The 22051-nt window shown below is 52.5% G+C and overlaps 1 protein-coding gene across 1 annotated transcript in view; it reads right to left on the bottom strand.

Annotated features, from left to right (window-relative positions):
- The window catches only part of PYGB (glycogen phosphorylase B), a 58341-nt gene that overhangs the window by 1554 nt on the left and 34736 nt on the right, over positions 1–22051 (bottom strand). Inside the window, exons 5-19 of the mRNA XM_027069426.2 lie at positions 20822–20953; positions 18852–18963; positions 18359–18441; positions 17024–17167; positions 16362–16454; positions 15113–15259; positions 14091–14254; positions 13042–13156; positions 11529–11630; positions 10636–10783; positions 7912–7970; positions 6125–6266; positions 4129–4336; positions 2632–2766; positions 1293–1359 (exon numbers count right to left, since the gene is read on the bottom strand). Coding sequence (XP_026925227.1) covers positions 1293–1359; positions 2632–2766; positions 4129–4336; positions 6125–6266; positions 7912–7970; positions 10636–10783; positions 11529–11630; positions 13042–13156; positions 14091–14254; positions 15113–15259; positions 16362–16454; positions 17024–17167; positions 18359–18441; positions 18852–18963; positions 20822–20953 — 1851 coding nt within the window. The remainder of the gene's footprint in view (positions 1–1292; positions 1360–2631; positions 2767–4128; positions 4337–6124; positions 6267–7911; positions 7971–10635; positions 10784–11528; positions 11631–13041; positions 13157–14090; positions 14255–15112; positions 15260–16361; positions 16455–17023; positions 17168–18358; positions 18442–18851; positions 18964–20821; positions 20954–22051) is intronic.

Here is a 22051-nt window from a genome sequence, read left to right as displayed (position 1 = left end):
ACTGTTCCCAGATGAGCTCTTAGCCCCTGGGAAGCTTGATGAACAAAGAGGAAATTGCAATCAACAGCTCACTCAAATGGGGGGACCCACCAACCAGAAAAGCTACCAGATGATTAGATACAAGGGCAAGGAGTCTGAGAAGGTCCCGGACCTCAAAATGCACCACGTCCTCTGGGGCACGGCCCACCATGACAAAGAAATACCACCAGGTGAGTACTTGCCACTGGCTGGATCAGGGAAAATGGCCAGGTGGTCTCCCATCCACAGCTTCCCCCAGAGCCTGGCAACCACCCCTAGACTGAGCCAGCACCAAGAGGAGTCTTCCCGAAAGGGCACACTCTGCTGAGGTCTGGGTCAGAGGAGCAAAGGATCCCCCCAGAGCCCTGCCTAGTCACTCAGTTTCCCATCTCCCCACCCCCCCCCCCCCATTCTTTCATGGGTCCTGAAGGACAGACAGCTTTCCTAAGGGCAGGGGGTGGGGGCCAGAACAGCAACAAATCAGAAATACAAATCCCACAGGCCTTGTCCAAGAACCTGGGAAATAATCCATCCAACCCACAACTCTGCAGTCACACCATGGTAGCCAGAGTCCTCTCCCACCGCCTCCCCTCCCCACCCCCAGGAAAGGGGAGAGAAGAGGGCACCAAGGGACATCCTCGAGACCCCACATGGAGACACTCACTCCCCCAGGGACACTGGCCAGCACATGCTCCACACAGAAAACAGGACCTCCCTTGTCCACTTTTACCAAGGAGTAGGGAGCTGGCTGCAGTGGTCCTGCCCTAAAAAGGCTGCTCCTCACAGCTATGGGTCCCTCACTCTACTTAACATTGAAGCTCACACTTTTCCAAGGAAGCATTCCCATTCTCATTTTTAAACACAGGCTTTCTGTGTGCACATACAAGTCTTCCTGGCTCCACACCTGCTCCCTGCACCCTCCTGATCATAGCCACATGGGAGTGCAGACCACAGGCTGAGGCATCGCCCATTGCCTCTGCCGTCTGTAGGAAGGAAACTCCTGTCCTGCTCACTTGTGTTCTGCGGCAGCTGCTCAGAGGCTGCGTGGAAACGTGCCAGTGTGGACAGCGGCCTGGTCCCAGGGGCACTAGCCTTTACCAGGGGCGAGCAGAGAGATGGCTAAGTCAGTCTGAGTGGAAGCAGCCCCATTCAGCCTGAGTCCATGATGCAGCTCAACGGTGAACTATGACCTCCCGGGACTGGACCTCATAGATGTCCCCTGCTGCTACCCTGCCAGGGCCACCCCCACCAGCTCTGGGGCCCGAGAACCATACCCTGTACAGCTGGTCCACCTGGGCCTGGCATGCCACATACGCTTCATAATCTGCAAACACCTTGAACCTGAAATGGGAGACAAGAGAGTGGTCCACCGTGGCAGGTGGTCAGGAAACAGGTCCCAGCCATCCAGGTCCTCACACTTTAGGATGACAGAGCCCACCTGGCCACAGAGGTGGCTCTAATGAGCAATACTTTTGTCCTGGGGTACTATTCTATAAAATCCTTGTTTTAAGCCTATGTTTCTTTAAAGAAGTGGGTGTTTCCAGTGCACCCTCTCCATGCATGTGGGGTAGAGCCGCACAGGCTGAGAGGCTTCCTGCGGACTCCATCTCCCAGGTGAGGGGGCACAGGATGACAGTGAGGCTCCACGCAGCCATCTGTTCCCAGGTCTAACTGGGAACAAAAATTGGTGGTCTAGAGAAAGGATGTTGTGGGTAAAAATGTAGGATTTATGAACACAGAAATGCATTTTTGTTTATGATGGAGTCACAGGGACACAGTTCATGAAACTGCTAAATTTTTCCTTGATCACAGACTGAGCCAGGGCCCAGCTCCCAGCCACGTATGTGTGGGGCTGCAATCTGATCTGACACCAGCTCACAGCACTCACGGGAAGAGCAATAGACAAAACCAATCCAAAGGCAACTGAGAGTGGAACAGAGGTCAATTCTCAGCATTTGCCAGATTCAAGGATTCTTACCAACAGGGTGGAGCAAAGAACTGTCAAAAGAGGGCAAGTGGCATTGCTGACCTGCTGTAAATTAGTGAGTCTGTAAATGTGGATATTATAATCAGGGATAGTTGTGTTGTAAAAAACCATTAACTACATCGTACTTTACGTCACAAGTTAATTCCATTTTAACCACTCTGTGTCACCACCGGCCAACATTTGCCTCAGCTGGGACTGCAGGACCATGACTGTGGAGGCACAGTGCCCCTCACCCCCCATTTCCCGGAGGTTTCTGGTGTGTCCTGCCCAGACTCCTGTTCTCCCCGGGGCAGAGAGGACTCAGGAAATGCCTCCAGGCAGCCCCATCTGAAACCACCTTCTGCTTGTCATGCCGTTCCGGGGGTCAGCCAGTGCTGGGGGGCCTAGAGCCAGATCATGAACCAGCAATCCCTACCACCAGGGTCCCCCAGCATTCAAGCACCTCCAGAGACCACAGCAGGCCCTGGGTATAGCATGTCAAGGTTGGCGGCCTGAGGCTCTGCCCATGGGCTGGGGTAGGGAGCCAGCCTCACCTCGGTCCAGGGTCACTCCCAAAGTGCAGTCTTGAGCCCACCAGGAGGACCCATCTATCTGACCAGCCAGTGGGGAAGGACATAAGGACAAACCTGTCATGGTTCAGCAGCATGTTGACAATGTCCCTGAAGCAGTCTGGATCCTTGGGAGAGAAGAAACCACTGCTGATCTGGTCCACGGCCTGCTTCAGCTCGGGCAGGCGGTCGTAGTACTCTCTGGCATTGTACCTGTGGGGAGGTGGGGCCAAGCGTCAGCCTTCAGGGTGAGCTGCAGGGCTGTTTGTACTGGGCACCTTCCTGGTCTGAGACTGCCCCAGGCTCCAGGCCCAAGTGCTGCTGGGCCCTGCAGTGATGTGCTGGGTGTGCAGAATGAATCCCACCTGCTCCTTGTGATTGCTGGAAGACACACAATCACTGGCATGGCACTATCATACTCCTACAGGAGGCTGCTTGAGAACTGGCCTGCTGCACCCTGCCCTTAACGATGCCCCCTGCTTCCTGCCACCACCCTGCCCCCTGCCACTGGGACAATGAAGAAGGAAATGAAGCATAAACCAGACACAACCAGACCCAACAGTCCTTGGCCATCAGGGAGTTGGGGAGGGAAGCATGGAGCAGATATGCAGTCTCAGGACACGGGATGGAGCAGAGAGCCCAAATAAGGGGCAGGTAGGAAAGGGCACATGGGGCAGTGTACTCTCAAGCTGAGACATCTAACTCACCTTTAAGCTGTGACTTTTTAGGTGACATTTGGGTTTTCACCCGGCTGGTGCCTGAGGCCTCACCAACTCCCCTGAGGGCTTTTAGACAATTAGGCAATACTGTCTTTTCTTTTTAATTATTGCTCAGAATCAGGCTAGGGCCAGACTCAAGAGTGTCCACAGTCATGATCAAGAGTGTCCAAGGTCATGAAACATGAGGAAAGGCTGAGAAAATGTCACAGACCAGAGGAGACAGGAGACCTGCTATCTAAACACAGAGGGGTGCCCTGGAAGGGATCCTAGGACAGAAAAGGACATTCATGGGAAACACTAAGTATGGACGTTAATAAATAACAATGCACCACTATTGGTTACCTAACTTTGATAACACATGACTCTAATTAGGAAGATGTAAGCAACAGAGGAGATGGCAGAAGGGTCTATAGGACTCTGTGCTATCTTTGCAACTTGTCTGTAAACGTGAAACTATTCCAAGGGTTACTTTACAGAATCTGGCCAGAGAATCTCAGCAGTAGCTCAGCCCCAAATCCCCACACTGGCTGAGTGCTCAGAGCTTTCCCTCCAGAGACCAGAACCTTCTACCCTTTTGAAAAGACTCACTCTGGACCCCAGGGACTGGGCCCATGGAGACAAGCACAGAGTAGCCAGCTCCCACCCAAGCCAGCCTCCCAGGACAGCTGGTGGGGTGCTCAGGCCAGGAGCAGGCTCAGCCAGCATGCCCACAGCCACCCCCACCTGCCAGGCGGGCATCTCCCCCAGCAAGCGCAGGCCTGGTTCCCAGAGCCCTCTTGGCACCCCCAACCCCCAGTGTTCCAAGCAGTGTCTGGGATGCTGCAGTGCCCCTGATGGCACAGGAAGGAATACACACCCTTTCCGGTCCAGGGCCTCGACGTCCTCTACACGCATGCCAAAGATGAAGAGGTTCTCAGCCCCAGCTTCCTCAGCCATTTCCACGTTGGCGCCATCCATGGTGCCAATGGTGAGGGCCCCATTGAGCATGAACTTCATGTTGCCCGTGCCCGAGGCCTCGGTGCCTGCAGTGGAGATCTGCTGTGACAGGTCTGCGGCGGGGATCACTGCAAGCAGGTGGGCAAGAAGGTGCATCACCACAGACCGCTCACAGCATGGCAGCAATGGGAACTGTGCAAGACACCACACGCCCACTGCTGGCGTTCCCAGAGCAGGTGCCATCTCCCACCCACTCCAGGATGGGCCTGAGCCCTGCAGCCCACCCTGCCCACCTATTAAGGGCTTCCCTTCCTGATCCAGGGCAGCCTGAGGTCAAGATGGTGACTCCTGAAGAGAAGACCCCAGGTAGCAAAGGACCTTTGTTCTAGAACCTTCCAGGGACCAGGCCCAACCATACTTTGGGGTCCCCTGGTTCTTGCTTTTGATGTCATCATTCTCTTTCATCCTGACAGCACTTCTGTCTCATGCTGTCAGCCCATAAGTCTCTTCAGAGCACTTCAAAAGGAAACTGGACTCTTAAAGAACCAGAGAACTAGGAAGGCAGGGGCAATTTCCTTGTGTTCACATGCACACGAGTCACTCTGTGCTGTTTGCAGACTGGGCCCAACCAGCCACAACGATGACCCAAACGCAGTGGCCCTGAGGTGTCTCCAAAGGGTGGGCTCCCTGTGCCTCCAAGACATGATGGATGGGAAAGCCTCATCTTCCCACCCTGCCTTGGCATCCTTGCCCCCACATTCTCAGCTTGTCCATGGAGCTGATGCTGCTTCCCCAGCCCAGTGGCTGGCACTCAGGGTCCATGAAGAGTGAAGTCCAGCTCTTCTTCAAGGTCAAGCCCAGGAGCCAAGATAAAGAGATACAGGCATCTCTGGCCCCCATGCAGCTCCACACTGAAGGCAGAGGGACACGAGCAAATGTGACAGTGGACACATTGCTGCAGCAAGTTTAAGACCCCAGCTCTGAGGCCCTAGACCAGGTACCCCAAGACCAGTTCTGAAGATGCCCAGGAGCCAGCTGGTCCCATGTAACAGTGAGGAGGGGGAGTTCCACATGCAAAGGGCAGTAAGATGTGCCAGAAGCTCAGTGAAGAACTAAGCACATTACTGACCCTGAACCGCATATGGTCTGTAACAGCAGAGGGACCAGAGAGACGGTTCAATGACCTGGCTGAGCTGTCAGGAGAGGGGAGCATGTCTGCCTGCACGTCGTTACTCAGCACAGCAGGCAGCAGCTGATCTGTGTGAGCTGCAGAGGTGCCTACTACTCAGAGCCAGAATCCCAGGCTCAGGTTTCCCATCACCTGGTTGGGCAAATCACCTTCCTGCCAGGGTCTCCACAAGTGGCCAGTTTAGAAAGGCCTGTCCAGGTCAGGAAAGCCACGCTCCAAGGCACATTTGGCTGCAGGAACTTCTCCAGATGACAGCACACATCCTTGAAGGAGCAGCCCCAGCCTGAACTCTCACCAAAGGGCTGGGTTGTCAGGCCTCGGGCTGCTCTCGGAAAGGACCAAAGAGGCAGGTGCCGGCCCAGATCACAAGTAGGTAATGCCCTTGAGAGTATATAGGTGGTGACAGCAGACGCATCCTCTGGGGGTGGGAGAAGGGAGGGAGGAGGCTGCCCTGGAAGCACATCCTGCCAGCAAGAGCAAGCTCTAGGAGCAGGAAAGAAAACTGGGGGCAGAACAAGGAGAAGGAATGAGGTCACAGGAAGAAGTGAGAAAGTACAGAGACAAAGGTTGAGGGTAATTCTCCGCATGTGAAGGGCAGAGAACTTCCCCAAAGCCTTTTACTACTAGAACAAAGTCTCCCTCTGGCTGGGGCGCCTGGTGTCTGGGACCAGCAATGACCACCCATACTGTGCCCAGGCAGGGGCAGGCCTTCCTAACATGGGCCTACCTTTCTCAGCCAAGGACACTCGGTAGTTTTCCAGGAAGATCACTTTAAGCCTGTCGCCCACAACTGGATCGTGGTTGACGACATTGCCGATGGATGTGACTAGCTTGATGATCATCTTGGCCATGTGGTAACCAGGGGCCGCCTGGAGATGGGAGGGGAAATTCAGCATGAACACACCTATGTGCTGGGCAGCACAGGGTCCTTGGAGGGTCTGGCATCATTCCCTGTAACCAGGGCCCCATGCTAGATCACTGAGATCACACCCAGTTGAGTGGCCCCCCCTCCGTGTCCTGCATGCAGTCTGGCAGACAGCTTCATGACAGAGGAACCTGCTCTCCGTGGGGTGTGATGTCTACCCGTGACCCAGCTCTACCAAGCGCCTCTCCTGACAGCTGCCCCAGCCTGTGCTGAAACCTGCCAGCCTCAAACCTGTTCTCTAATTCTAGCCAGCTCTTCAGAAATGAGGACGTGAGAGGAGCAGGACTTTTAGAACCACCAACTTACAGGAAACACAGGTAACTAAGGGGCATACTGGACATGCCAGACAGATGTGCTCAGAAAAGCCAACCTGGGGAAGACACAAAGCCCAATCTCTGTAACAAATCAGTTGCAGAGAGAGAAGAGAGGTAGGCATGGGGAAAAACCTACTGATGACAAGATTTAACAGACAGCAAACAATTACATGGTTAGGCCCTGCCAGGGTCCAGATTCAAACAAACTATTCCAGATATCTGTAACTTTACTATCTCCATGAGAAGATGGTATCATGTGGTGGTGTTCAAAAGGGTCTGTACTTATTGTGGTTTTGGAGGAAAACATCATCGGGAACACGTGTGAAATACTTAGAGGTAAAGCAATTCCAGGTCCAGAACTCATTTGGAATGATCCAGCGGAGTCTGGGATAGGTGTATGGATATTATTACTATTCTTCCTACTTTTGTCTATGCTGAAAAATTTTAATAATTAGCATTTAAAAAACTGTTTGAAAGCCTGTATCTCTAAGAAATGCACACTGGGATACTAACAAAGGAAATGGCAGGCACTCGGGGAGATGACCATGAGCTGCTGGCTGGGCAGACAGTGCCTGGCCCCGCCTGGTAGGCCCCCATAAAACAACTGTGCTCCACAGTGTCCTCATGTTCTCTGATGACAATGAGGCTCTTGGGGGAAAGTGGCAGAGGGTGGGGACACCAGCCCTAGAGCACAGAGTATGATGAGACAACCCATCCATCAATGAGTAATGGCAACATACTGGGACTATGTGACTGAGTATCCAAAAGCATGTGTCACGGTGAATAAAAAATGAAATAAAGCTAGGCTGAGCTCACTCACCATGGGTATACATCTGGCTGATGAAGCAGCCAGCAATCTATGTCAACTCAGCACACGAGTACAGGGAAGTGAGTGGGCAGCATGCTGGGACCTGAGAGCTGGGCACAGGTGTGGAAGGGTGGTGGTTGTACAAGGAAAGGCATTGGATGGAGGGCCAACAAGTCCACTGAGGACTCCCCTTGGGGCTAGGACCCCCACTCTCATGTGCTGGGGTCCCATCCAGCTCCCTCTTAATGCTGAGCTGATGGACACTGAACCTACTCAGCCCACAAGCACACCTGGGGAAGCAGGGGGCCTCTGGCATTCCGTGTGTATGCTGGCTCTGAGCCTTTGCAGTCTCCAGCCCACTGCACAGCTGGCACTCAAGTCGGGACACAGTGGCACTGACAAAAAGCATGGTGGTTTGTGCATTCAGGCTAAATATCAAGCAAGATGCAAAGAGAACATCACCTCACCTTGCCCCCGATCATGACAGTCCTGGGCACAAAGGCCTTGGTTGGGTCCTTCTTTATTCCTGTAGGACAAACAAGAGATTCAGATAAGGCACTGAAGCCAGACATGCCCCTGCTTTGGGACACAGGGTGGTGACCAGAATCCTCAGAGATCAACTCCAAACCAGGGGACATGGCACAGCCACTGGGCCCCCATGTGCCTATTAAGAATTCCCACTTACAAAAGGGGGACAAGCCCCCTAGATTCTGCATTTATATCTCATGGTGAGGAAGGAGGCCAGAAACAGACTCTTCCAAAAGGCTCACAGGAAAAGATGCACCTCTGTTTCCAGAACAGCCCAAAGCAGGTGCCTGGCTTGAGTCCAATCAGTCACCAGCTGTCAAGGCCTTTGCACATGATGGGTATATGACAAAGAGGGGACCTTGAGATCATGGTAATGGCACTGTCAGCCCTCAAGGAATGTCAGGCGAGACCCCAAGTTCCCCGCCCCCCTACCTTCACTGTGATAAGAGGTGAGAGGCTATCCCAAAGCTCTCCCACACAGGGGCAGCCAGAGGGTCAAGTTATAACAGTCAGCTCCCCAGCAGCCCCAGCAGACTGAGGGTGTTCTCACCAGGCCCCTGCTTTCAGTACCAGTGTATATGGGAGGTATTGGAGGATGTCTTCACAGAGGGGTGAGGCAGCCCTACACTGCCTTCACCAGAGGCCAAGAACCAGCCAGAGCAGTGAGAATCGGGGCTGAACTAACTCCAGGTTCTGCCAAGAACATGGCTGTGCCTTAGTTCTGATATCCTCCTGTTTCCAGAAATCAGACAGAACAACAGAGAGAATAGGAAAAAATAAAACAGAAACTACACTTCCACCAAAACTCAGAAAGAGGAAAGAGACACAAAGTCCAGGCCACTGAACAAGTTCTGCCAGTTTACAGGGTGGGTGGGGAATAGGGCTTTGAGCACAGAGGTCTCAGGACCCAGCCTCCTCAGAGGAGCCGTCAGCAGGGCTGGTGTCTGGGGCACAGGAAGGAGGACGGGGGCCAGGAGGGCGGACCTCACCAGCCCCTCTCCTCTAGAAACCCAAAAGGAACGTCTGGCATCCTGGGCAGAGGCCCCCAGGGCAGAAATCCGGGGAGCCAGGGCAGGTGGCCTCCTGAACCAGCCTGGGCTTGGAGAAACAGGAGTCCACGGCTGCACAGAGAGGTGCCCGCAGCTGCCTTGGGGTGCCACAAAGCCCCTTTGGTAGCCCTGGGAGGTGTAGCTCAGGCAAATTTGAACAAACGCAATACGTGGCTTTGCTACAGACAAGAAATGAAACCGACATCCCAGTGAGAATACTCAAATCTCCAACCTGTGATGGACGTCAGCTTGGAAGAGTCCACGGAGCTGAAACCAAGACCTCAGGGGGAGGACAGGACATGAAAGTGCACAAAATGAGAACTGGCAGGACACGGGAGTGACAAGAAGCCAAGAGAGAGGCAAGACACAGAAAGCACAGCACACACAAAGGATGGAAACAAGAAAAGCAGACAACATAGCAGAGAAGGAAAGACCTTTAGAAAAGTTCATGAGAAGCAATGAAGAGACAAGAAGATGATAGGTGGAAGGAACCTAGCACGCACCTCGCTGGAATCCTGGAAGAAGAAAACCAGAATAGCTGCACCTAACAAATGTTTTAAATTCATTTCAAGAAAACTTCTTAGAAATAATACAAGACCACAGTAGATGCATTCAGAATGCCCTGAGCATCAGGGAAAACTGACCCACAACGCTCAGCACCAAGACACAGCCCAGTAAATTTAGCACAGGTACTCAGGACAGCACGACACACCAATGCCCCATCCTCCAGACAGTGCAGGACAGACCTGACAGATGCTTAAGGAAAGAAAGTAAAGCCAGCAACGTCACCTGCAAACCGTCCTCCATGTTCTAAACAAGCAATAATTCAGATCGTGGTCCACAGGAAAGGCTGTAGTGAACCAAAGGGAAATCAAAGCAGGAAGGCAGGGCAGGACGGCTGGTGGTGACAGAAATCAGGCTGGGGACTGGGATGGCACAGCAGAGCATCAAGGCTGTCTGCTGGACCAGGGAGAAACCGTGCGTGCACAGGCAAGGGAGATGGTGAGGTGGAAATGAGCACAGGCCCCCAGCTACCTGCTTGGTAGAATAGCTGCACTCACGGGACGCCACGGAAAGCAGGCCCAGAAGTGGCAGGTCCTGGGAAGTACACAAGACCGTGCAGAGACTAGGACTGCAGGGGGTGGGGGGTAGCTGGCGCATGGGAGGATGTTCTTGAAAGGAGCTTTGCATCTTGAAAAGAATATTTGTGGTTCCTTTGGTTTTCAAAATGAATAGTCACAGCATTAAATTACAAAATTTTAAAATACAAGGTTTTCCTTAAGGCTTTGTTATATTTATAAATCTAAAAAATATTCATATTTACTTTTGGGGGTCTTTGATTCATGTTTGCTCTCATAATTGAATGCTGCCTGAACAATTTAAGGTACGTGTATAAATTTAACACATTCTATTTCATTGTTTTAAGTGCACTTTAAGTGTCTCTAGTAAGTAAAATCTTTCCAAATAAGACAAGTCTAATGATAAACAACTAAATTTGAACTAAAAACTAAAGTAAACGTATAGCCCAGCCTTTGAGTCCCATGACGCCACGGAGGACCCACTAAGACTGTGCAGGGCTGCAGCCAGGGCCCTGTGGCCCCCAGGGACACTCACGGTTGTACAGCGTGATGATGTGCAGGCAGTTCAGCAGCTGCCGCTTGTACTCATGGATCCTCTTCACGTGCACGTCAAACATGGAGGAGGGGTTGATTTTCACCTTGTATTCCTTCTCCAGGAATGCGGAGAACTTCAGCTTGTTTTCCTGGGGAGAAAGGACAAAGATGGTCGAACCCCACAAGTCCCCAAGGTCTGACTAGGCTCCAGCTTTCCACTCAGAGCCAAGGGGACATCTCTGTCCCTCCACAAGCCACACAGCAAGGTGGGGACTCTTAGAGGCCACAGCTGAGGGTGGAGACATTTTGAGGAAGGGAGGATGGGGGAATGGGGTGCTGAAGGTGGGCACACTCCAAGAGTCGCAGAAATAAACAGAAAACTAGACCAAAAGGCAAACCTGCAAAAGGATAAGAAAAGCAGAATAAAAGGGAGTCACGAGTGTGGTATAAAGGACACAAATGGGGACAGTCAGGGGGGAGGAGACTCAGGATGAAGGACTATTTCAGGGCCCTAAGACCATGCGGCAGCCCAGCAGAGACACAGGCTCATGAGGGACTGAGTTCTCCATCAAGGCTGCCACCTGTCAGGTTTGGAGGGTTCCAGTGGCCCCAGCCTGTCTGGCTGTGAGGCTGGCTGCCCTGGGGAGAGGCTCTCATGCAGCCAAGCAGCACACCCGTGCATAGACGCCAGGACCAGATAGACTTTTGGAGCACCTCCCAGGAATGAGCTCTTCCTGCAGAACTTGGGGCCACGGCATGCCCGGGCTGCTCTGGGGTCTGCACCCATCTGCCTGCCTGCTCCATGACCTGAGGGCTGAGTGGGATGGATGGACTTGGCGGTCACTGGGCCAGATACCTGGAACACGCAGGAATGCCGCCCCATGCTGGGCCTACCTGCTTGACCTTGGCCACGTCCCTGATGAGTGCCTCATCGTTGACCAATGGCAGCAGCTTCTTCAGTTGGCTCAAGTCAGTCAGGAAACCCTCCCCGATTTTCTGGAGAATCATAAAGGGACACATGCTTGGGGTGCCTGGGTGGCTCAGTCAGTTAAGAGGCCACCTTCAGCTCGGGTCATGATCTTGCAGTTTGTGAGTCTGAGCCCGGCGTCGGGCTCTGTGCTGACAGCTCAGAGCCTGGAGCCTGCTTCTGATTCTGTGTCTCCCTCTTTCTGCCCCTCCCCTACTCACACTTTGTCTCTCTCAAAAATAAATAAAACATTTAAAAAAAGGGGATACATGCCTTCTGCCTATTGTAGGACCTGTCCTCCTGAAGACTGTCCTCCATTTTGTCATCCCCACCTCTGCTTTCCTCCCTGGATCTGCTCTGGCTTGGCTCCAGGCCAGCTTTTCTCTCACAGCCCAGCTCTGGGGAAATACCCCCACACTGTGGCCTCGACCACCACGGGCAGCCCTGCCCCAGCCTCCCTCTCAGTCCCTGGGCTTGTTCCTAACATTATGTCCCAATCTGGTCAAGCTCAAACATCCACAACAATCCCACGAGCTTCCCTTGTCCCCTTCACAGAAAGGCCCCAAACCTGGGGGCCAACCGTGGCCCAGCGGCTCTTCCTGGCCTGGGCCCTGTCTGCCATCCATCCCCAAGGCTCTGCACCTGCCAAGACTGTGAAATAATGGAGCACCTTCCAGTCACTTCCTGGCCCTGAACTCTCTGCATTATAGCAGTGTGGTCAGTCCAAATGTACCTGTCATCAAGTACCCAGCTAAGTCTCACTGCTGCTAATGTAGGATCAAGAGGAAAACTCCTGGCCTGCAAATGCCCTGGCCACTTCCGAGGCCTGTCCTCCCTCTGTCCGCCTCGCCAGGCACTGAGCCTCACTGGCCTTCCAGCTCCTGGGTGGGCCACGTCCCTCTACCACAGGGCCTTGGAACAGAGATTCACTGCTCCCAACTCCCTCCTTTTAGCCCTTTGGATCTGTCTTGCTCTCCCTTCTCCAGGGATGCCTTCCCTGACACACGCAGCCCAGGCAGGCAATGTCCCTACCAAGACTCTCAGCAGGCACCACCCTACAGCCACCTACTGAATTGTCAAGGCTAGCTGTCACCTGGTGTGCACAAGCACATGAACAATCAGTAACCACTGCATCTCTGCCTCCCAAAACCTCTTCAGTGGGCCTGTGGCTGCTGCTCAACCAGGTGATCCCACCCCAGCCCCTCTTGAAGCCCAGGACCTCACTTCTGAACTCCTGCACAGGCCTCTGGGGCCATTGACTGACTGCCCAGCCCAGCCTAGCACTCCCACATCTGGGTGGCAGCAGGACCCCACCTGGGGTCCCTGGCCAGGAGCCACCACTGGTCAACACACTGGTGATGGGCCTGAGGGCCTTGGGCAACAGATAAGGTGCTAACTGTGCTCACAGCTCTCCGGGGACTCAAAGGCAGCTGGTCTCACCTCCACAATGGTGTCGGCTAGCCCCGGATTACACAGGAGCAGCCACCTTCGGGGTGTGATGCCATTTGTCTTATTCTGGAACTTCTCTGGCTCAAGCTCATAAAAATCCTTAAAGCTAAAACACAGGAAACAGACAAATGTCACAACAAACAAGGTGAGCAAGAGAACATTCAGAAATCCCACTGGAAGATCACTAAGCTCAGTTTTTTTGTTGTTTTCTAAGGAGCACAGAGCAGTCAGCCTTGCTGCCCTCTTTTGAGAACAATAAGCATGGAGCACATGCTTTTCAAAGCACTGCACAGTTAGTCACATAGCAATAACCACACAGGTAATGGAACCTGGCCATCTTCCACAGTGAATGTGACATTGAAGAGGGTATGGGCTATCATAGAGCTTGAGAACCAGGGTTTAGTTTCCTCATCTGTAAAATGGGGACGCACCTCTCTGAGAGGCTTGCTGTGAGGATCTAAAGACTATAACACATGAAGCGCTTGGGCTGGTACCAGGAACACAGAAGCCTCCACACAGACAGACCTGGTCTGGGGTCTACCTGGTGCTCACGGAGGTACTCTACATACATCTGGGTCAAGGATGGCAGGAAGGAGTTTCAAAATCATGTCCCACCAAAAGAGGGAGGGAAAACACTGGGAGATCTGACCTAAGAATTCTTCCTTCCTCTTGCTGACGAGCCCTGACTCCTCCTGCCCTAACCTGGGACACTCTTGAGCAGGGCACTCCTGGCACCTGGCCAGCAGCAGATGGCTCCAAGACAGAGCATCTGTCTGGACAGACAGAGGACACAGAAAAGAGGAGGTGGCACTGGTGATAACTCAAAGGCTCAATGCCCTAACATTGCCCACGGTGTCCTCAGCCACTGAATAACATGCCCTGGGCAGTTCAGACAGTACCTGTGAGGGCAGGAGAGCAAGTGTGGAGCCTGGGCAACATGCCCCAGCCACTGTGTGTATGGCTGCCAAAAGTGCCCAGAGGCGAGTCTAGGGTCAAGAAGAAGGTACACCCAGGTCAGCACAAATGCTGGCTCCACTCACACTGACTGCTTCACGATCTCTGAGTGAATCCTCGCCACGCCGTTGACAGCGTGGGACCCGATCACACACAGGTGGGCCATGTTAATCCGCTTGCAGTCCCCTTCCTCGATCACAGACATCCTCCGCAGGCGGTCCACATCCCCAGGGAACAGGGAAGCCACGTGCTGTAGCCAAGTCAGAGAGCAGGAGGTGAGCAAGTGGTGAACAGGAAGCCCAGGGGCCCCCATGGGATGTTCTGCCTCCTCCAAGAAAATCCCAAGGTTACTGCACCCCAGACATGCATTCAAACTCCCTGGATGCACCTCTGAGAGCCCCGGGCGTAGCAGGAAGCTCCTCCACACTGCTGCAGCCCAGGGAAAGGCCTGACTGGCCAGAGGACTCGACAGAGCTATTCTGTGGGAGGTGACAGGAGGACCGTGGTGCTAAGATGTGCCATGTGACTTAGAAGGAAAAGACGAGAGTGCTGCCCTGTTGGCCTAGGCAAGGTCTGACCAATTGGGAACGGCTACTTTTTCACCAAAAGGTTAAACAACTGAACAAGCACACCTGGATTCTAAGTTCCCCTTTCCCTGTAGCACTCTTCTCTCCATGGGTAACAGAGGAAAGACAAATGCTGCTTTATTTCCAAATCATCCAAATGCTGCTATGGTGTCTCAGGACCAAGGCCTCTGGCATTCCAGGAACAGACTCTTACATTTGAGCCCCACATGGGAATGAGAACATTTCAAAAAGACCTAAATCCACGACTCCCACATACACAGCAGGGGTCTAGGTCTGGGGAAGAGATTTACCCAGCAACGGCCCCTGGACCCCAAAGCCCTCTGCTGGACAGAGGACTATTCCATGCAAGAAGATACATGTCGCAGGCCAGACAATTCCACATAGAGGACAGGAGGAACCTCCACCTCTTCCAGGTGCAGGTGCAGCTCACCACCCCCATCCCCAATCACGACAGGAGGGGTGGTCATCTCGGGGGCAGCATCCCTAAAGTTCCCACCCATACCCACCCCCACCCTGCTCACATCAAGGTGCCTCTGGTTGATGGCGTAGATGATCTCCAGGTGCCGTGGCAGGAGCTTCTCAAACATGGACACAGGCCAGCGCTCCAAGGCCTCAGGTAACACAGTGTGGTTGGTGTATGCACATGTCTTCTTTGTGATTTCCCAGGCCTAGAACATTCCAGAACATTCCAAATTGTTTTGTTTAGAAACAATCCGCTTTTCTACCAGATGCTCAGGGAAAAGTCCATCAAAGGTAGATGTTCGGATCCCACTTGAAAGGGGCCCAGGTGGCTACATATCTCTGCCCTCTGGGGCTATCTAGAACCTTCTCAAAACCTACAAGTGAGTCCCATGCCCTTCGCCTTCCCAACGTGACCACGAACATTCTACTTCCTAACATAGTACACACACATAAATGAGTGATGCTTACCTCATCACCTGGCATCACTCACTTTTCTTCTGTGAACCATTTTTTGTTTGTGAACAAAACAGAGCACCAAACAATTTTCTACTTTATTTCCACCAAACTGATCTCACACCCAGTTGGAAACACTGGGAAACTATATGGCCTCCCTCCACTGGCCAGGGGCAGATGGGACCATGGGGGCACTGCCCAGCCCCACCCAGGAGTGTACCCCAAACCAGAGGGGGCTCTGGGTTCTACAAAATGACATGAAAATCGTTCTAAAGTCTGATAGTTGATTTAAACTAGATCAAGAAAATCTTGCTTTACAAGCATCCAGGACCAAGTAAGTTGAGTCAGAAGAACTTATAAAAAATTTAAACAATGTGTTTCTTTACGCTTAATACTTCTGTGGTTCTTGCCACAATTCTAAGATGAGAAAATGTACGTGAAAAGCTCTAAGACGTGTCAGAATTTTTTCCCAGTCTTCCAGAAAACTGCTCTTCTGTGCCTTTGTGCCACTGCTCCACCTATGGTGTCTTAGTCCCTTGGGAGAAACCCCAGACCTGCTCTTGGAACATCCGCCTCCTCATGGCCCTGCTTCTCAAGGACAATGTCCCTCTGTACTCCCCAGGCCACAGGGGATAGGCCTTCCTCAACATCCTAGGGCCAGCTCAGTACTCACCACTGTTGTTGGGACAGGCTGGAAGGTGAGGGGACACTGTCACCCCTATGTGCCCAGGTCTGCAGGGACTATCACCTTATATACCCAGTTGTGACAGGGACAGTGTCACTCCACATGCCCATCAGTGTGGGAACACAGTCACCCCATGTGCCCAGCCCTGTGCCCTTGTCTTCAGTGCTTACCTTGTCCCAGTCTACTTTCTCCACATCCACCAGTATCCGCATGAGCTCAGGGATGGCAAGGGCTGGGTGGGTGTCATTCAGCTGGATGGCAACCTGCAGTTTACACAGGGTGATCCCCCTCAATCCCCTTGCCTGCATCTGCATGGGTGCCATGGTGGTCAGTGTGTGCAGAATCAGGGTCCACAGCCGCCCACCCCTGAGGAGCCTGATCCATAGGGCTGACAGCAGGGAGCCCTATGGCACAGATGCTGAACCTAGCCTGAAAACCAGCCAAGGAGCAGGGAGGACAACAGGGCAGGGTTGGGAAGACCCCATGGGCTGGCTCTGCAGTAGGACCTTTGGCACCCCACCGAGGCTCTTCTGCTCTCCACAGCTCCCCCTGACTCAGAATGTTCCTCTCACCGAGGATATGTTGGCTTTGTTTAAAATCACTAAACCCAGCCCATCAAATGCATCACGCTTTGCCATGGGAACCTTTTACAGTGTCCCTTGCTGCTCCTAAGGACACCTAGTGTGGCCCTGGTCAGAGAGGAGGGGGCCTGGCCCCTGATGACAAGGAAATGAGGGGGGCTGCTGTCCTCTCCTCACCCACGCCCAGCCTTGAGATAGAAAGCAAGCCTGGGAATGTCCTGTCCTTCTGCACAAGACCCATCAACACCCACCTTGTCTGGGAATGTCTCAAAACAGGTTCTCACTGGGTCCCGGCAGCCAAACTTGGAGGACTTAAAGCGGCGAATGATGTCCTGGAGGGTAGCAGCCACCACAAAGTACTCCTGCTTCAAGCGCAGTTCCTTTCCCTCGAAGAACTGTGGACACAGGACAGCGCTGGCACCAACAACACCCACCAGGGCCACCACAGGTCCTCAGGGACCCCCCCCACCCCCACCCCAGGGCTCAAGAAGGGCACGAGGCTGGGAGGCCCTGCTCCAGGGACCATAGAGACCCATGTGTGCATGAGAGGACGAGAGCCCTTGAGTGTCAGCATGGTGCTGACACCTCCATCACCACCATCCCAGGGCCCAAGGTCAGGTAACCTGCAGCTCAGGGGCACAAGCAGAAGGTCTAGATGGCCTGACCTGTGTGTGATCTTCAGATAGGGAAGCAGCCAGCAAATGGTCACGGTGCCCTGTGTGAGGACACCAGGCATGCAGGTCTTGTTCCTTAACAGCCAGAGCCACTCAGAAGCACAAGCTCCAAAGTGTCAGTGTCCTAAAAATGCCTTGTACCTGAAGCTTTAGAATCTGCTTAAAATCTTGGCAGGGAAAGGGGGAATGGGGTATGTTTGGTTGTGAGCCTTTCAACACCAATTCCCTTTGCTACTAATGTGCACCTGTTACTCTGATAAAACAAAGAACACACAACCCACTAACAAAGGCAAATTCTAAGGGCTCTTGTCTGGCAACAACAAAGCCACCAGACACTAAACTCAGTAGCAATCACTGGGGACTGTGATTGTTACTTCATCTAGTGGGTGGTGGCACATAATTAAAGCTTTTCGAACCATGACTGGTGTATGTCTCAAGGCATCACTGAAAAGCAGGGACTGCTATTCCCATTTGAGAAATAGCTCATCCAACTCCTGGGGAAGTGGCATCACATGCCAGAAGAGCAGAAACTGACTGAACGTGAGGTCTGACGAGTTCCCACATCCCCCACACGTTGCTCTGCATACGGTCTTGCACACAGTCAGCTCAGAGCCAGCCTCAGGGGCAGCCGGGTACACAGCAGTATAGACATGTGAGGCAAGGCCAAGAACCTCCTGCTGTATCCTCTTAGGGGGAGAGCAAAGGGGAGATGGTAACAGGCACACTTGGACTTGTGGGGCTTTGTCAAGCATACTGTGGTGCCCTCACTCCAAGGAGCCACACAGGGCTGCTAGTTGCTACTTACGTGGTCTCACCTGATGAATGGGAGGCCAGCAAATAGGTCCTTCTAGACAGCCCCAGCCCCTAGGACACTTTCCTAGCAGAAGAGAAGCAACCACATGAGATACTCACATTATCATTTGGATACAGGACTCTGGAGATGTTCTCGGCCAGGTTCCTGTCCAGGACCGCCTCAATGTAGCCTCCCACATTAACTAGGGGTAGAAACAGTGAGGTCAGAACCCACATCCCTTCCCTTGACTCCTCATGTGCCCTTTCCCTGAAGGTCCTCCCTCACTTCTCTGAACTGTGTGAGGGACGTTCCTGCACAGAAGGTGCTCCCAGAGCCATGGTTTCACTCTGCCCCAGGCCCAACCTGTATCCCCCACACATCCTGCAGAGCCCTAGGCCCCTTGGTCTTTCCTGAGGGCACAGGGTTCCACGAGCAGTGGCTTTGCTGGTGGGCTCTCCCTGGGAAGCCCTGGTGCTCTGAGGACACTGCCCTCTGGCCTCCACATTGAGAGTCCTGTGCTTTGCACAGCAGTGATAGTGCAGACAAGACAAGAGCTTCACGGGGCGAGTTTGGGAGAAGCCATCCAACAGAAATAAGAGGGTCAGAACGCACAGTCATGGAGCTTGAAGTCATTGGGTGCCTTGGCGGACCACAGCCTCATGGTGTTGACGGTGTTGTTCCTGTAGCCCGGCACAGGGGTGTCATACGGCATGGCCAGCACCACCTGGCCGAGAGATGGTCAGATCCAGTCAGCTAGCAACACAGTCCCCAGTCCCAGGCCTTCTCACCCCAGCAGCAGCATTCTGCTCCCCGTTGGTGGCCAACCTGCTTGCCCTCTGGCTTTTCTCCTTGTGCCCCAAATCCCTGCAACCTGCCCTGTGCCAAGCCTGCAGGCCTCCCCAACTAAGACCACCTGTGATGGCTCTGCAGTAAGGCCCTGACCACACTCCTGAGGTCATTCTGTCTTCTCTAGCTTCTCCTCCTTCCACACTGGCATTGATTTAAGAATTCTTCCCACTCAGATCTTCAAGGTGCCACTGTGTCAACCTCACTCACACTCTGTTAGCAGTCATGACTCCAGTGTCCTGTCCTCTCTCTGCCCTCCTTCCTCTTCTCACTCGACCCACTTGTGTAGTTTCATGACCCAAACTAACTTCTCCACAGAGGACTTCTATTTCTGACTTCCATTTTCCAATGCCTGCAAAAGGCTCCTCCTGTTGGGAGACTTGACCTCTAACCCTCAGAGAAACCAAACCAGCCCACACTCCACTCACAACAGAAAATGCAGGGCCTGATCTCTACCCACAGAACCTGCCACGCTCCTCCCACCCCCGATTCCAGTCTGTCCACAAGTATCTGCTTTACTCTTGTCAAGCACAGGAAGACACACACCAGCCTCAAGGTCACTTCCAACCCTCAGATCCTCTGATGAGGTTTCTCACATTCAGGTACGCTCACGGGGGCTCATACAAGTTCAACTATGTGGCTTTACGAGATGAAAGTGGCTCTGACAGCCAAAAGGACTGTGTTGATAGCATCACTAGAGCCTTAGAATCACTTTTCCTTTCCCCTCTACCCTCACCCCTGCTCCCTGCTCCCCTGTCCCCCAAGGCCCTATCCAAGCCAGTGACAAGCCCTACAAAGCATCCCTAACAGCCCAGGGCTGACAGAAATGTCCCAACGGTCTCTATGCCTCCCTACATACATGACATGCTCATCTTCTACAAGCACATGCAATCAGATAACTGATCTTATTCTCTCCTCTTTTGAATTAAATACAACTTATTATGGCATTTTAGGCCTCCATAACATGGCTCCAGCCAACCCTAGCCCATGCACTCCTTAAAACTTATGCTGCAGAAAATCTGGATGACTCACTTTTGCATGCTTGGGACTTCTCCAGTCTCCTGGGCTCATTGCCCCACATCTAGATGGCTGAGCCTTGCTCATTACAGCTACCCCCTCACAAAAGCTCTCCTGCTACCTCTCTCAGTCCCTTAGCTGAAACCACTCAGATGTGCACTGTCCACCATCCCAGAGCCTGGACTGGACTCTCCAAGTTCTTGCCCTGGTTCCCTCATCAGTGCCTGTGCCCTGTGCTGGGACATCCATCCAGACCACCACATGCCCAGGACTCTGATAGCTCAGTAATGGTGGGCGGCACCCAGGAGACACTACTGAGGTCTGTGGTGTGTGGTGACTGTGGTGAATGCATGCATCAAGCACCTGCTGTCTAGAGATGCTGGGGACTATCCATGTCCCTCCAGGGATTAACACCCTGCCCCTGTCACAACACTGTCCTGCTAGCCATTCAATGACTGCTGGTCTGAACCCCAACACAAGCCCCTATTAAACTGCAAAGACAGTGGCTTCACACTGAGTGTTTTCCACTGTCTGGGCAGCCCTGACAATGTGTAAGAATTGAGTGTATGAGAACAAAACCTCCCAGGCAGTCACCTTGGGTCAGGTCCTCTGGGGAAACAGCACACCTCCCACTCCCAAAGGGAATGAGGAGTGATGACAAAATGTGGCAGCCACCTCACTCAGCCCCACACTTCCCTGGGGATGCCCAGGGTGGATACCTGAGTGTCAAGCCACCTGACACCCTCAGGGGTGTGCTCCACTCTCCCGTAGAAGTGCACAGGAAGCATGTATTCGGGCCGGGCTTTCTCCCAGGGGTTGCCATAGCGCAGCCAGTCATCTGCCTCCTCCACCTGGAAAGGGGCCGGTCGTAAGGTCAGCTCTCTCAGGTGGCAGTGGGGAGACAGTCATGGGCGCAGGGCCACCCCTTTCCACTGCCCACAATGACCATGCTGTTGAGATACTGACGCCATCCAGCACTGAAATAAACTATAGCCTATTTACAAGGCAAAGATGTCCAGTTCCAGTCAAGGCCTCGTGTTTAAAAATTAACATGTCGTCCTATTAAAGAAACAAACTCAGATAAAATTCAGAAGAATGCATTAAAGTAAAAAGACATTAAGAACAACCTGAATTCAGCAATAAAAAAGGATAAAGTTCTGCTGCGTACTACAACATGGATAAACCCTGCAAAGACGCTGAGTCAAAGAGGCCCATGTAGTGTATGGCTCCATTCATAGGAAATGTCTAGAACAGCCAAATGCATAGAGACACCAGATAGATTAATGGTTGTCAGGTGCTAGTGTGTGACGGCAAATCTATGCTGGACTTCTTTTTGGGGTGATGAAAACGTTCTGGAAATAGATAGTGGTGATGGCTGCCCAACTTTGTAAATATATTAAAAAAACACTTGATAACTAAATAAAGCTGTTATAGTAAAAAAAAAAAATCACTAGACGTCCACCACTTTGAAAATGACACCACAAATTCACAGGTGCCAGGGGCCAGGCTGCCTTTGTAGCACGAATGTCTGGACACACACAACTAGAAGACATTGATTTTGTGCTAGGCCTTCCTTGAAGCAGCTAATTTTCCAAAAACTGCACTTAGTGGTATCCAAAATCAGTAAATACACAAAAAAGAATCCCACCAATAAAACTAAAAGTAGCCCCACAGAGTCTAATAATCCTTGAGTAGAAGCATTCGGAATAAACTAATTTGGCAGGCAATGTATAAAGAATTATAAATATAAATTAAATAAGTGAGTCTTTCTTCTTCAAATTTAACAAATAACCCCAGGTATAGGCATAACTCAGAGATATTGCAGATTTGGCTCCAGACTGCCACAATAAAGCCAATTTAGCAAAAGAGAGTCAAATGAATTTTTTGGTTTCCCAGTGCATATGAAAGTTTTGTTTATGCTATACTGTAGTCTATTAAGTGTGCAACAG

The sequence above is a fragment of the Acinonyx jubatus genome, chromosome A3 (assembly GCF_027475565.1).
Source record: "Acinonyx jubatus isolate Ajub_Pintada_27869175 chromosome A3, VMU_Ajub_asm_v1.0, whole genome shotgun sequence".
In the NCBI taxonomy this organism is placed as follows: domain Eukaryota; kingdom Metazoa; phylum Chordata; class Mammalia; order Carnivora; family Felidae; genus Acinonyx; species Acinonyx jubatus.
This window is presented reverse-complemented; position numbering and strand designations above follow the sequence as displayed.